Source organism: Castanea sativa, chromosome 4, assembly GCF_040712315.1.
Source record: "Castanea sativa cultivar Marrone di Chiusa Pesio chromosome 4, ASM4071231v1".
Taxonomy (NCBI): domain Eukaryota; kingdom Viridiplantae; phylum Streptophyta; class Magnoliopsida; order Fagales; family Fagaceae; genus Castanea; species Castanea sativa.
The window spans coordinates 46,717,733-46,733,897 of NC_134016.1; the positions used below are offsets into that span (position 1 = coordinate 46,717,733).

Here is a 16,165-nt window from a genome sequence, read left to right on the forward strand (position 1 = left end):
AGGACCGTACTTGTTTTGTGTGCATCCTGAATCAACAGAAGCATTACTGGAGGAGCTGCATGAGGGAATTTGTGGGAGCCATACTGGGGGAAGGTCCTTAGCCCATAGAGCTCTAACTCAGGGTTATTGGTGGCCCAATATGCAGAGAGAGGCTCAGGACTATGCCAGAAAATGTGATCAATGCCAGAGGTTTGCCCCTAATATTCATTAGCCTGGTGGGGTTCTTAACCCTCTCTCTAGTCCTTGGCCTTTTGCCCAATGGGGATTGGACATAGTGGGGCCATTTCCGAGAGCTGCCGGAAACAAAAGATGGCTTCTTGTGGGAACAGATTATTTTACTAAATGGGTTGAGGCCGAGCCCTTAGCCAATATCAGAGACATTGATTCCAAGAAATTTATCTGGAAAAATATTGTCACTAGATTCGGTATACCACACACCCTTATCTCGGACAATGGCGTTCAATTTGATAGCAAGGCCTTTAGGCAATATTGTGGTGACATGGGTATCATAAATAGGTATTCCACCCCAGCTTATCCTCAGGGAAATGGGCAAGCCGAGGCCGTCAACAAGGTCATAGTCAGTGGGCTCAAGAAGAGGTTGGACGATGTGAAAGGCAGGTGGGTAGAAGAGCTCCCTCATGTTCTATGGACGTATCGGACCACACCGCGTAGGTCCACGGGAGAAACGCCATTCTCTATGACTTATGGAGCCGAGGCGGTGATACCTCTGGAATCTGGTTTTCCAACCCTAAAGACGAGTTCTTTTAGCCCGGAGAATAACAATGGAATCCTGGAGAAAGATCTTGATTTACTTGAGGAACGACGCGAGGCAGCTATGGTCCAAATGGCTTATTATCAATAGAAGCTAAAACGGGGATATGATGCCCACGTGAAGTTAAGACCACTTGCACCTGGTGATCTTGTACTAAGGAAAGTTGTAGGCGCTTCTAAGAACCCAGCTTGGGGTAAGCTAGGACCCAACTGGGAAGGTCCCTATCGCATTGTTTCAGTAGCCGGCATAGGGTCATATCGGCTAGCTGACCTAGATGAAAAAATTGTACCACGCCCATGGAATGTAAACAATCTTAGAAGGTATTATTATTAATAAAATGTGTTTTTTTTTTAGCGAACATTTTAAAGTTATGAGTATCTCTGACACTTGAAGCTATTGTTCTTAAGAATCAAACAGAAACTTGGTTAAGTGTAGTCCTCGGACCACAAACCTTGTGGAAATTGATGTCTTATCATTTGTTAAACAGAACCTTAGTTATGTCGGGTCCTTGGACCTCCTACTTTGGGAAAATTAACATTTGAAGTTACAATCTTTAAGAATCAAACAGAAACTTGGTTAAGTGTAATCCTCGGACCACAAACCTTGTGGAAATTGATGTCTTATCATTTGTTAAACAGAACCTTAGTTATGCCGGGTCCTCGGATCTCCTACTTTGGGAAAATTAACATTTGAAGTTACAATCTTTAAGAATCAAACAGAAACTTGGTTAAGTGTAGTCCTCGGACCACAAACCTTGTGGAAATTGATGTCTTATCATTTGTTAAACAGAACCTTAGTTATGTCGGGTCCTCGGACCTCCTACTTTGGGAAAATTAACATTTGAAGTTACAATCTTTAAGAATCAAACAGAAACTTGGTTAAGTGTAGTCCTCGGACCACAAACCTTGTAAAAATTGATGTCTTATCATTTGTTAAACAGAACCTTAGTTATGTCGGGTCCTCGGACCTCCTACTTTGGGAAAATTAGCATTTGAAGTTACAATTTTTAAGAATCAAACAGAAACTTGGTTAAGTGTAGTCCTCGAACCACAAACCTTGTGGAAATTGATGTCTTATCATTTGTTAAACAGAACCTTAGTTATGTCGGGTCCTCGGACCTCCTACTTTGGGAAAATTAACATTTGAAGTTATAATCTTTAAGAATCAAACAAAAACTTGGTTAAGTATAGTCCTCGGACCACAAACCTTGTGGAAATTGATGTCTTAACATTTGTTAAACAGAACCTTAGTTATGTCAGGTTCTCGGACCTCCTACTTTGGGAAAATTAACATTTGAAGTTACAATCTTTAAGAATCAAATAGGAAATTGATTAAGTCCGGTCCTCGGACCCCAAGCTTGATTAGAGTTAATTTCTTATTGCGTCTGGAAATTAGTGCCTTACTGGTCATTAACTCAGATCTTAAGTTTTATATCTTTAAGTGTTAAGCAAATTTAGGTAAGGAATGGTCCTCAGATCTTACATCCTACTAAACACAATACCACACATTATAAGGATTTAACCGTTATATGAGGTTTCTTTTTATCAAGGCATTGTTTAAAATATCTCAACCATGTCATCTGCTGTTAAATTTTTAATGCTAAAACATGCGAATGACTACATGGAGGTTATGATTGTGTGATATTTGGAGTTAGATTTGTTTGTTCTATCCCTTTTGACTATGTACTAATGTCAATCTTTATAACAAATACACAAAGAGTAAAGTAAAACGGATGTAACATAGGTGAGAATCAAATGAAATTGTTTTTCATTAATCATTCAAATATATATTACATATTTAATTCAAACATGGAAGAAGAGAAGTCCTAAGCTAGGTCCTAAGCCTTTGGAGGGGGGTCTTGCTGAGAGGTACTGGTGGCCTCGGTCTTTCTCAACTCTAGCTCAAAGGGAGTCAAGACTTGCTTTCCTTTATCTGCTGTCTTCGTTGGAAGGACGTTGGGTTCCACTATCTGGCTTAAGTCCTTCTTTGCATCCCCTCCTCCTTCCTTCTCTTTGTTGGAACCTGAAGGTTTTGTAGGATTAGGAATTTGCTGTGGGACCATCGGAGGAAGAGCAGGGAGAGTTGACTCAGGGGTAGGAGTAGCAGCAGGAGCCTCTTCAATCTCCTGTATCTCCAGGGGAAGCCAAACGTTCTCGAATTTCCTCAGGTCCAAGGATAGAGGAACTCCAGCTACGTTTAGGGCTTCCCCCCAGACTTTTTAACAGTACTCCCGGCACAAAGCCGCGAAGGCCTCTGTCAGCTACTCCTCGGTTGTTGCTACCCCTTCCTCGTAGCTCGTCTGCTTGGCAGCCTCTAAAGAGCGTTGGAATGAGCTGGCTTCATCCTTCATCAGCACAAGTTCCTTTTCCAGATCCGAGTGCTCCCTTTGGGCTTGGGAGAGCTCTTCATCTCTTTCGCGAAGGAGCTTGCGCTGCCTTTCTATCTGGGTCTTCATGGTCTTCAGATTCGCCTCGGCCCCATTCTTCTCTCTCTTTAGATCAGCCACCTCCGTGGTAAGCTTCTCGTTCTGAGCAAGGGCTGTGCCCAAGGACTTCTCAGTCTCCATCCTAATCTCCTGCTCAGTTCTGGCCTTCTTCCGAGTGTCTTCTATGAACTTCTCGGCTACAAAGACCTCCTGAATGGCCTGCAACAAAGTATGATGGAGTTAGGAATAATAAAAAACTAATGTATATTGTTAAAAGTGGAATCTTCCTAAAAAGGGGTAAACTTACCAGCGCTAAGTCTCTTTTTAAAGAGAGGAATAGTTGTGGCTGGCTCATTTTTTCCAAGGTCTCCATGTCCTTAGGCAGCAGAAGAGGGCGTTCCAACACTTCGGCCAAGTGGTGGGCATGGCCTTGTTGAACCGCCCTTATACTGGATTGGCAGGAGATGGGTGCGCCGTCCAGTCTTAAGTCGGGGGACCAGGTGGTCGGTGCTCGGCGCACTTCGACCTCGTCCCTAATTTCCCCGCTTTCAACTGAGCGGGCCCTACCCTTGCCTTTGTCCAGCTTCTGCTGCTGAACCGGTGGGAGTTGTTGTCGCGGTTTTTTTGGGTCTTTGCTGATCGTCCCCTCGGCCTCCCCCTTTCTCTTCTTTTTGGGATCCTCGGCTGGAAGTTTTGGCTCAGCTGGAGGAGGGGGAGGTGGCAATGTTTAAAGAGCTTGGGACCCCCCCGTCTTTTTCCCAGCAACCTTCCCAGCTCTGTTGGTTAGGAGACCCTTCATCCTGTCCATATCTTCCTCGGAGTCGTCTTCTGGATGGGCAACAACTAACCCTGCAATCCCAGAGGCCTCGGTGGCTTCTTCTTCCTCGTCAGAGAGTACGACGAACTGGTTCCCTCGAGGTTTTTCGGTGTCTTCAAATTGGAACTGTTCTATCTCTTCGTCTAGCGTGTTTGAAGAAGACACTTGCTCCTCTGGGACAACAATCGCCTGGGAGTGTGTAGCTAGAGGGACCGCAGCAATTGGTTGTAGATGCAGTACAGTGTGAAGGGCGTCAGGGAGATCGTGGTCGTCCAAAAAGTTGGGCCGGGCTACGTTGATCTTCTTTCGCCTTCGGTCCCCCGCTACTATGGCGTTTTCTATCTCTTGGAAGTCCGAGGAGATGGGATCGTACCCTAGAATCAGATGAGCAGCTCTGAGTTGTAGTTCCTCGCTAACAAACACCTCGGAGTGCAGTACTCGGTTAAGATCTGCAACGTTGTAGTGGCTTAAGCGTGGGCGCACGTGTTGCTTATCTGCAAAAGAAGACACCAAATCAAACGAACATGGTTAGATTCACACAACATACAATAAACCTAAATAAATGTGAATACGCATTTGTGTGAGTGCTAGAGGAGTTTGTGCGGGGGGGAAGGTTAATCCTAAGGTGTCGCACCTGGATCTCCCCACTCAACTGGGCAGTGGAGGCCGTCGTGCCAGTTCCTAGAAATGATCAGGTAGTCATCCTTCATGCCTTTGTTGGATTTGGGAAGACAGGAGATTAGCTTAACAATGCTGGAACGAGATTTAATATAGTAACCTACTTTGGAGAGTTTGTGGGATTCGTACAGAAAGACGACATCGTGCCAGGTGAGGTTTAGACCCATTTGCTCGTTTAGAGCATCGACGCTGCCTAACACTCTAAAAACGTTTGGGAGGCATTGATCGGGACACAACCGGTGGTTGCGAAGGTACTCCCTGGTTACAGGTTTCATTGGGAGGGTCATCCCACCCTCTATAAAGGCTATCATTGGGATGATAACCTCTCCCTCTTTTCTAGAACCGGCCACGGCTTCTGCCGGGCAATATTTTAACCCTACATCGCCGGGAATGTGATACTTGGCTCTGAAGCCTTCCATTCCAGCGGCGGTATCAACTAGACACTTAAACCTACCCATCAGAAAAGAACGAAAGGCTAAACTCTAAAGGGGAGAATATCTACGAGGACAGCCGAGGACTATGTCCGAGGAGAAAAGGTTAAGAATAGAGAGAGCAAGAACTTACAAAGTTGAAGGTGTGCAAATTTCCACGGTTTTCTGCAGGTAAAGTATGATTGCTGATGTTTTGATGGGATTAGCCCCTAGGGAATTAAATGAAGGTGCAGGTTCCCGAAGCGTCACGATGTGCGGAAAAGCGGCCCCGAAATTATGTTCGTCCTGCCCAAATTTTTGTGGAATGATAAGGACCGTTGGATGCTTATCTCACCGTTGAACGTGGGGGACAAGGTATAACTTACGGTAATAAATGCGCGCGTTTTTTAAAATGAAACCGCCAAGTGGCATCTTCTGGGACGCTAAACGATTTCTACACGTGCAATCATTCACAAAGTGTGTGGAGTAGGTTCTCATCAGATCAAAACCCTATTTTTCTCCTCGGACGTTGAAAATTAGAGTTTTGAGGGGCTATTGTGGGGAGCAAAAAGACCCTGATGGGAATATGGGCCGTTGGGCCATGCTAAGGAAGGCCGACCTGCTCTTGGGTTTAGAACTTGTCAGTGCTACGGGTCGGCCCATACGCCGAGGATCCGAGGATCCAGCCGAGGATGAATTTCCCTTCGGACGGACACCGGAGAACCCGGGACTTCATGGTAAAGGTTAGGGAATGACATGATCAAGACCAATGGTTAAAGGGGGAGAACTCTTGAATGTCCTAGAAGCACCGATGTTAGAGAAATACCAAAGGTAAAGGCTGCCACCTCCACATTAAAGACCCTGCACCTACCACCCTGGCCGCATTAATGGGGAAGTGACACCTGAACAGTGGAAGGGAAACTTCTGGTTACTATTCAAAGGCACTGAGAAAAGAAATATCTGGGCTAAGGGGGAGTTGGGGCAACACGTGTACAAAGTATCAAAAAGAAGAGTATTTAAGGAGCAACCTAGAACAGAAAAAGTGGACGGACTTTTTTGTAATCCAAAAGGAAAAGAAAAAAAGAGGAGGAGTTAATATAAGAACAACTCTCGGCTTACGTCCGAGGAGGTTGATTTACAATATTTCTTGTTGTTTCCAGGTGTTTGCAATCTTTGGCTTGTCATTTAATCCTCACATACTTCTAACCTGGGTTTCAAGCTCACACTCTACAAATTCATATTGTTTAAGGCTCATTGGGCCTGAGCCCATAATTGCGCTTGGGGCCAGGTGCAATTGTGCACTTACACTACCAATCTCCTCCCGATAAACCTTTCTTCTTTACCTCTTTGCCTTAGCCATTCTCTTTGCCTATCTAAGTCATTCTCTCTACCTCTCTCAATTCTCAAAACCTTATTCATTTTTTATCTTTGAAATTTTAGAATATATTAGGAAATTTTAGTGCAAAGGAAAGAATGGTGCAAATTTATGTTCTAATTTTTTTTTTGAACAATTAATCGTGATTTGTTTTTGTATTGCTTTTATTATTTTGTGAGAATGCTTCAAATCTTCCTTATTTGGATTGGTTTCAAATTTTAAAAATACAAGTTTTCCTTATATTTACATGCTATCATATATGACAATTTGCTCTAATGAATTCAATTATCTATATACTCTCAGAGTGCTAAAGCTGAAACTTAATGAATGATAAGAGGACAGTGAAGTTCCAAATTGTTTGTTATTATTATAATATTTATGAAATTTCTTTATCATGTGCCTTTTTTTTTCACCAGATAATAGTATATTACTCTGCATATATTATAAATATTTCACATTTATGAAGAAACCTTTCCGTGCATAGTATGAGTTAGTGACTAGTTTTTTAAGTAAATAAGAATACACATAAGTCATGATTCTATTATATGGAATGGAACACAAATAAGAATTTAGACGCACTATATCATGATTCTATTATATGAAGTGAAACACAAATAAGTGATAACATATCTATCTTATCAATATATAGAATCCACACGATATGAGTGCCCCATTTTATGTAATAGAAGTGTGAAATACTCATAATATATTCGATCTTATCAATACCTAGAATCACATATTATATGTATTAGGTTGTAATGTGCTTATGATATGCACAGAAACTTTTAACAATAATGACAATAAAGTAGTGATTTTGACTTCATGCTGAATATTGTGAATGAGTTACTTGATAGCAAAATTAAGAAAATTAAAATGGAGATTTTGACGTAAAATTAAATTACAATTAAAAGCCAATATGGATTTTATTTGGATTTTGGTTCTACCTCAACTTTAAAATATGGATTCTACTACCGTATACTCTTGGTGCAATAGTCACTTTACAAGAATAAGTGCTCGTGGGGTGTGGGAGGCATAGGCCGAGGTTCAAGTTTCTAGAAGGGAGCTTTACACACATATACACTTAGATTATATTATACTAAAATTTCAATCTTTTGTATATACACACACACATATATACACACACATATATGGATTCTATTTAGAACCTACCACTTTAAGCATATCCATCCAAAATAAACATCCAGTTATTGTGCATCTATTAACCGACTAGTCTAGACCAATTAACAACACAATTATTCCAATGTAATTACTCAGTGACGGTAATGGGCTTTATTAAATTAAAAAATTTTCATAAGAGAGTTGCAATTACATATAAAAACTTCCAGTACTTTTTTTTTTTTTTTGAGAAGATAAAACTTCAAATTCTTGGTAAGCTAAAAAATTATATAAATTGGCCTAAATAAATAAACAAAAAATTGATAGAGAATTTTAATTCACACAATAAACTAACAATGCTATGTCTATATCAAACACTTTTTTGGGGGGGAAAACAATATTAACTGTTAATTTACTAGCAGATTGACTAACACATATTAGCGAGCACTCTTAACCAAATATGTACATGGCTAGTCTTGTGCTGATGTCAATTGCTATCTAATCCCTCTCTTAAGTCTACCACTTTCCAAGTTGTTCAACCAATGAGAAGAAACATAAAACAATCAAAATCATATTATATTATATATTATTAATTTAGACAAGCAAAAGAAAAGGTCGCCTTTGTCACGAAGATAGAAGGGATTCCTCAAAGAAAGATTACAAAATCAATGAGAAAAGTTACAGAGAGAAAAATTAGATATTAAATAGCATATTATCAAATTAAAAGAAAAAAAAGTAGCCTTTACACTACAAAGATAAAAGGAATTTTTCAAACAAAGATTAACAATCACGAATGTTTGATTGTGCAATTCACACATAAGAGTGTTTGAAAAACAATATTAACACACCAAATTCATTACATTTATTAAAAGCAAAAAATTGACCCTTTGATTTTCGCAATGTGTAATAAACGTTGCAGCAAAATTAAGAAATTAAATTGACACAATGACTTACTTGGCATAAAGATTGAAAACCTTGTCCAAGCACAAAATTACAAATCTAATTAAATTTTTTCACAGTTTTGGCTATATATTAGTATTTTTTTTTTCTTTTTTACAATTGAGTGAATCAACTCAATCATTATGAAAAAATAAATGGATATAAGATCAGAGAGGGTCAACGAGTATGGGACGCGGGTGGAACTGTTAGGAGAGCTCGAGACCTTCTGCAAGAATTTCGAGACGTCAACTTTCAATCTTCTCGGTCAGCTACCATACAAACAGTGACGAAGTGGTAGCCACCTCCTTTAGGCTTATTTAAAATCAACTTCGACAGAGCAGTTTTTGAGAATTTGGGTCGGGCAGGTCTTGGCGTTGTCATTCGAGATTCAGAGGGGAATATAATTGCGGCCCTCAGCTAGCAAATCAACCTTCCTAGTTCAATGGATATGGTAGAGGCATTGGTAGCGAGAGGAGCACTTTCCTTCGCGCAGGAGATTAGCTTTTTTAAAGCTGAGGTGGAAGGAGATTCTTTAAAGGTTATTTCGGCTGTCAACCATCCTGAGTTAAATAGGTCCTAGTTGGGGCATATTATTTTCGATATACAGTGTGCTAGTCAATGTATGCTTTTATGCCATTTTATTCATGTTCGTAGGGGTAATAGATTAGCCCACTCCCTAGCTAGAAGAGCAGTTGTAGCTGCAGATACTGATGTGTGGTTAGAAGAGCTACCACCTAATTTGGAAGATGCATTCCAGACAAATTTACTGTAATAATATGGACTTACCTGTTTTTTTTTTTTTTTAAATGGATATAAACTATAAAAGAGGTCACCACCTTCCAAACAATAGTAACAAAAAAAATTTAAAAACACTCTTTATCCACTCATGTAAAAACGCTTCCACTCTCCACACCCTCTCCCTCTCTTCATTCGTCCCAACACAACACTTCTACCAGGTCCAAATGCAACTCCTCCAAACCCCTCATTTCTTCACCTTCCCTAAACCCCTAAACCCCATTTCCAAACCCCATCACCATATCCAACCATGTCACTCTCCTCTCTTCCTTTCCAAAACCCCACTTCAACTTCATTTCTCCACCACCACCACCCCCCATTGCTTCAGCTCCGACGAGTTCCCTGTAGACGAGACCTTCCTCTCAAAATACGGTCCCAAAGACAAAGAAACCGAAGACGAAGCTCGAATTCGCAACTGGGTCGAGCGAGATTGGGCTCCTTGGGAAGAAATCCTAACCCCAGAAGCCCGTTTCGCTCGTTTAAGCCTTAACGAGGGTGAAGAAGTCCCTCTCCAATCCCCAGAAGCCATTGAAGCTTTCAAAATGCTCAAACCCAGTTACCGGAAAAAGAAAATGGAGGAGATGGGTCTCACTGAGGATGATTATTATAGAAAACAGTTTGATTTTAAAGGTGAGGTACCTGAGCCTTTGGAGACTTTGTGGGCTACTCCAATGATTGCACAACACGTGGTGCCGAGGGATTGGCCGCCGCGGGGTTGGAAGGTGGATAAGAAGGAGCTTGAGTACATAAGGGAAGGTCATAAGTTGGAGGGTGTGAGGAGAGTTGGGTTGGAGGAGTTGGAGGAGGCACAAATGGTGAGTGATGCTGAGGATGTGTGTTTTGACAGGTACAAGGTGTTTTTGAAGCAGTACAAGGAGTGGGTTGAGGCCAACAAGGATAGGTTGGAGGAAGAGTCTTATAAGGTAAGGAAATTTCTAATGCTACTTTCAATTTTATGACTTTACAACACTGACGTGGAAATGAATGTGATTGGTGACACTTCGATAACATGATAAATGAATTTCTAAATTACTTTGTAGTGATTGGTAACATACGAGTTTGTAAAGCTTGTGTGGAAAATTTTGTAGTCTCTCTAGCTTCATTCATAAGATAATGTGAGATTGGAAACAATGAAAAGGGTAAAACTTATGTATAATTACTGTAGCTTAGGTTCGCAATTAAATTCAACTATGTGGCTGAATTAGTCAATGCGGCACCTTTTTTGTGTAAAGACAATTAAATTCAATCATGTGATTTATTGGTCAATGCAACCATATGTTAAATTTAATGGGAGTTTAAGGTATAGCATCTAAAGAATTGTACCTAAGTTTTGCCCCAATGAAAAATTATAAAGATGGGAACTTTTGGTTGTGTTTCTTGTTTTGTTGTGTTTAAGTGCTTATGTTTATTGTGATGTTTGTGTGTTTATGGTGATGTAATTCATTTCATGCTAGCATGGTTTTATGGTTTGTTAGTAAGCAGGGTTGGACTGAGTTATTCATTTTGAATTATGTGAAGAAAATTTAGTGTAAAGTTGGCATTTCTGTGGGGATTGTAATAATATTAGAAGGGTAATTATTTTTTTAATGTTTAAGGTAGCTTTGGGGGTTTTATATGCGGTAGTGATATATTTCATCCAAAAAAAAAAAAAAAAACTATGAATTTTGGAGTTTATGACAATTAGGGATTATTAATTGAGGTTGATATTGTCAAATTGGCTTAAGTTTGCCATAAGTTTAGGATCTTGAATTTGTTTATTGTATGGAGTCCAGCTGAAAAATATGGTTGTGAATTTGATGAAAAAATCTTCATTCATTTTGTGATAAGTATGTCAAATAAGTATATTCTGAATTTCTGATTAGTTGGCTACAAAATTGGCTGAAATCTTTAGTCCAACTGGACGGATTGAGAGAATTAGGCGTATGCAGATTTAGAGTTTTCAAGATATATATTAGAATTATGATTAAATTTACCATCTCCTAACAACATAAGTTTTGGGAGAATTTGTAATTTAACATAATATTAGAGTAGTTGGTCTTGAGTTCAATCCTTGTCTCCACTTTACCTTCTATTTAAAATGTCAAAAACCCATATGTTGGGTCTCACTTATTAAGGGGGAGTTCAGGCCCACACGTGAGGAGGAATTTAGGATTATGGTTAAATGATTAAATTCATCATTTCCTAACAACTTAAGCTTTTGGGAGAATCGGTAATTTAACAATATATATTAAATTTATGTGCAATACTTGAAGCAACTAACTTTGCTACTGTATTTTCTACAAGTTTGAGTTGTCCATGCAGGAGACTAATGTGCATGTTTTTAATGCCTTTACAGTATGACCAAGATTTCCATCCTGGTAGGAGGAAAAGAGGCAAGGACTACAAAGAAGGAATGGTAACATAGGTTGCAAATTTTCTGTGTTTAGTTTAATTTGGGTTGGGAGAAATGATGACATTTATGATCCTTGTTTTCTGCAGTATGAACTTCCTTTTTATTATCCAGGACAAGTAAGTTATTTTGCTCATTCTCTTTCCCTTGAGCAATCTCTCTCTCTCTCTCTCTCTCTTCCTACTAGAAATTGTACTTATAGGTCTCATCCCAATAATGCATATATGGACTTGTGTGTCCTCCCTACCATCCTCATACTAGAAATATCATCTACTTGATGCTATATGCAATTTCATGGTATGGAAAGTCATTGTGGAAAATTTCTATGCAGATTTGTGCAGGGAAAGTGACTACCTTGCACCTTTATCAAGGAGCATTTGTTGACATTGGAGGTGTATATGATGGGTAATAATTCCCTGTGCTGGTTTTCCTCATGGTTATGTTTTAGTAAAATATATCATACATACCTATGAGTAATGCAATTTACTTGTAAATTCATGTGTCTTGATTTGTTTTAGGTGGGTCCCTATAAAAGGTAATGATTGGTATTGGATTCGCCATCACATAAAAGTTGGTATGCATGTCATAGTTGAAATTCTGGTGAGTGTTTAAGACTATCAGTACTGGGCTAGTTCCCCACTCCCCCCCCCCCCCCCCTTTTGTTTTTGGGAGTTGGGACCAATTATCTCTGAATATTGATTCCCTTTGTTTATCCAGCATCCAGGGATCAAAGTCATTATAAGAAATTGACCTTTTCACTAAGGTTCTCATTGTACATCTCGTTGTTTTTGCAGGCAAAGCGAGATCCTTATCGCTTTCGATTTCCTATTGAAATGCGTTTTGTCGATCCAAATATAGATCACCTGATGTATGTAATCCTGTACTTCTGACTATTCTCCACACCTTCAAGTCTATTTTAGAATATTACTGAGGTCAATCTCTATTCAGTCTAACGATAATTAATGATCTTATTTGATACTGTCTATAACTCCTAATTTGCTCACTCATTTATTTTTGACACTTGTGTCCATACTTCCAGCTTTAACAGATTTGACTATCCACCTATATTTCATCGTGATGATACTAATCTAGATGAATTACGGGTTTGTACCTTTCCTTTTATATAGTACCACTATCTCTATTTTTCTACCTTTGATATGTCCATAATAAGTTTATCATATCTTTACTCAAGTACATGGGTGGTTTCCAAGAGACTGCTAAAAATTAAAACCTAAGATTACACAAATCTTCTGAGTATTTGAGGCCAGATTAGTCTGTTGGTGGGCTTTGCCCTCCTAGCTCATTGGTTTATTTAAGAGGCAATGGGGAAGGTTTCTATTGTTCCAAACTTGTCAGTTTTGGATACATTTTATAGAGGAAGTGGAGCAATCAATTTCCTGCATGTGCAATCTGCTTTAAGATTGTTTGTTCTTAAAATTTGTATTTTTTCAACCATCCTTATGCTTTTGATTTTGAATGTCTCCATTTGCAGCGTGATTGTGGAAGACCTCCAGTTCCTAGAAAAGATCCAGGAAGCAAACCGGAAGAGGAACCTTTGTTGTCAGATCACCCTTATGTTGATAAGGTATGTTTTTTTGCAAGGAATTCTTTGTTTGAGAAGTCACTATATTATCAACGTTGTTATTCATTTGTTTTTAATTGAAGCAAAGGGGCATATGTATATATATAAGAGAAATGTTATGTCCACAACATTTTCACAACACTTTCACAACAAATCCTGAGTGGCAGGTTGTTATTGGTGGGGCAAAAAAGTCATTTCAATGGTAGATTCAAATTATAACCAATAACAACTAACCACTTATGATTTGTTGTGAAAATGTTGTGGACGTAACACTTCTCTACACATAATATGTTACATTTTTATGGCAAGCCTCACTGAAATGCATATTCATACATGTGTACATTATGACTGCACCAGGAGCTGGTTGCCTATCACATCCTAAGGAAATTTTTCTGTGTCAGTAGAATTGAGAAATTGTGGATGTACATATACATAATTTCATGTTATATTTTCTCCTTTCTCTATTAGAATTTAGACATGTAAGAAAGTTATGTAAGTGTATGTGAATGCATCATACATTTAAATTTCCTCCCTCCACATCTCCCTGCTAGCACATGGGACTCTTTCCTTTTGATGTTTGCTGCTGATTTCATATGCACATGCAGTTGCATGAACTCCCTAATCTCTTAGTTCATTAAAGGCTAAAAAGAACGATGGAGTACATTATAGAGAAACATATAAAAACTATCTTAGTGGACCTTTCTCTTGTGTCTTTAGTTTTTAAATTCTTTGATTTGTTGCAAGTTATGACTGAGTTTCTGCCGTCTTTGAACAATTTTGTGTGTATGATCAATATTTACCATTGTCATGGTCATCACTGTGGACTTTCAATTTTTTATTTTTATTTTTTTTATGCAGTTGTGGCAGATACATAATGCTGAGCAGATGATTTTGGATGATTTGGAGGCTAATCCTGAGAAATACAAAGGCAAAAAATTATCAGAGTTAACCGATGATGAGGATTTTGATGAGGAAAACAGTGTCATACACACCAAAGCTTATTATAAGAAAGCTTTACTGCCAAAAGTGATTCTGGTGAGCACTTTTCTCCAGTCATTGTATTGACTTGTATGCTGTTGCATTCACCTGCTTTTTATGTATATTAATTGGCAGAAAACAAGCGTTAAAGAACTTGACTTGGAGCCTGCCTTTGCTGAGCGTCAGGTTAGCCATTCCCTTAAGTTTTACATGTTTCTTGGTCAAAATGTTAAATTACCTCAACTATTCGATATTTATATTTCTTTTCATGTTGCTTGATTATCCATTGCTTTGAAATTTGAGATGGTCCTTTCCGTTTCCTGTTCTTGTGGATACAGCACCATAATAAACTAAGAAGGGAAGCAGAGGAAAGAGGAGAGAAATACAAAATTGACAAGCTGAGACGAAATATTGAAATGGATGAGTATGACTTATTACATTGGCGTCGATCATTTGAAGAAAGGGAAGCTTTGATTAGAGACATCAGCTGGTATTCCCATTGGCATTATTATATTAATACTTGATATTAGATCTCTCACAATCTTATTGACCTCTCCTATTGGGTTCTCTCCATTATGGTGCCTGCAAATAAAGCATTTTATTTCAATTTGACCATCATACACTTGAGATTTCCAATTTCATATATACTGAATTGTGGGTAAGCTGGTCTGCATAATTAAGGTAGTCAACTTTTCCATAGAGAAAAGTAAGTGATGCTGACACGTACCTTTTACACAGTTTGTTCCTGGAATAAAGTTCGTTTACCAGCATTATAATTGGATTTATATAATATAGATGAAGCATTGATATATGGTGATTTGAGTTTCCACTCCTTATATTTAATTGTGCAACTGCAGAGATATCAAGCTAATTGTTAGACTGATCTCGTGCTTATGTTAGATCAGACTAAGTTTAGAATTTAGATAGCCCTGAGCCCTGTGATGGTCACTTAAATAAACTTAATTTAAGCAGCGCAACTAGGTTTAGAGGCATGCATTTAGTTCACAGAAGGTGGATTTCTATTTTACATTTTGGATCAAATATATTTAGAGAATCCTGCAATGCAGTATCAGTGAACATTTTCAGACTAAAGAGTCCTAAAATGTATCTTGCTTTGCATTTACATGATATTCACTACCTTCTGTTGCTGATTTGCTTTAGCTGTCCCTTTTATATACTCCTTTTACTTACTGAAAGCTGTACTGTTTTTTTCTTTGGCAGCCGTCAAGCTCTTGGTCTACCATTGGAAGAGCCAGGAAGGTATAAAGATGCCAGTTTCTTTGGGAAGGATAAATATGACCCTTCAAACCCTCTATATCGATATGACTACTGGGGAGAGCCCAAGAACTCAGAGGAGAGTAAGCAAGAGCGGATGACAGATGCCCACAACAAATCTATTGTGGGTAACGGCGTTGTCTGGTATGAAATGTCATATGATGATTGCATCAAGCAGAAGATGAAAAGAGAAGCTGAGGAACAGGCACAAAAACAAGCTGATCGTGAAGATTCAAAAAGAGACCAGGATGAGGATGAGGATAAGGATGATGATGATGACGAGGATGACGACGATGACGACGACGACTATGATTTGTTCAGCATTTTACGAAACTATAATGTTGATGATTCAAACCAACCCCATGTTAATGGGACTGAATCTTCCAGAATGTCAGATGAGGGTATATTTGAGGACTAGTTCATGGTATAAGCGAGTATTAGAGCATGGTTTTCTGTACAGTTGTTTATATAAATTGTTAATGAGAGGAAACCCATTTACGGTATTGAGAAATGCTCTTGTTTTTCCTTTTGGGGAGATGGTCTTGAATATTATGTGAAGTTGTAAAGAGATGCTTCTTCTAGGGTATAACTTAGGTTCTTTTAAGTTGTTAGCT

The 16,165-nt window shown here is 38.9% G+C and overlaps 1 protein-coding gene across 1 annotated transcript; it reads left to right on the forward strand.

Annotated features, from left to right (window-relative positions):
• Positions 1–9,389: 9,389 nt before the first annotated feature.
• LOC142631288 (protein PLASTID TRANSCRIPTIONALLY ACTIVE 10) lies at positions 9,390–16,062 on the forward strand. The gene is made up of 12 exons (XM_075805424.1): positions 9,390–10,250; positions 11,663–11,722; positions 11,806–11,835; positions 12,048–12,121; positions 12,235–12,316; positions 12,511–12,584; positions 12,756–12,819; positions 13,209–13,301; positions 14,157–14,333; positions 14,412–14,462; positions 14,615–14,766; positions 15,498–16,062. Exons 1-12 carry the CDS (start codon positions 9,495–9,497, stop codon positions 15,967–15,969), a joined length of 2,085 nt encoding a protein of 694 aa, XP_075661539.1. The 5' UTR covers positions 9,390–9,494; the 3' UTR covers positions 15,970–16,062.
• The last annotated feature ends 103 nt before the right edge of the window (positions 16,063–16,165 follow it).

Bases quoted from the DNA above. Each gene is read 5' to 3' on its own strand.
- LOC142631288 (XM_075805424.1), top strand. From the start codon at position 9,495: ATGCAACTCCTCCAAACCCCTCATTTCTTCACCTTCCCTAAACCCCTA. The intron at 11,836-12,047 runs GTAAGTTATTTT...ATTTCTATGCAG, and splicing joins CTTTTTATTATCCAGGACAA to ATTTGTGCAGGGAAAGTGAC. The intron at 13,302-14,156 runs GTATGTTTTTTT...TTTTTTATGCAG, and splicing joins ATCACCCTTATGTTGATAAG to TTGTGGCAGATACATAATGC.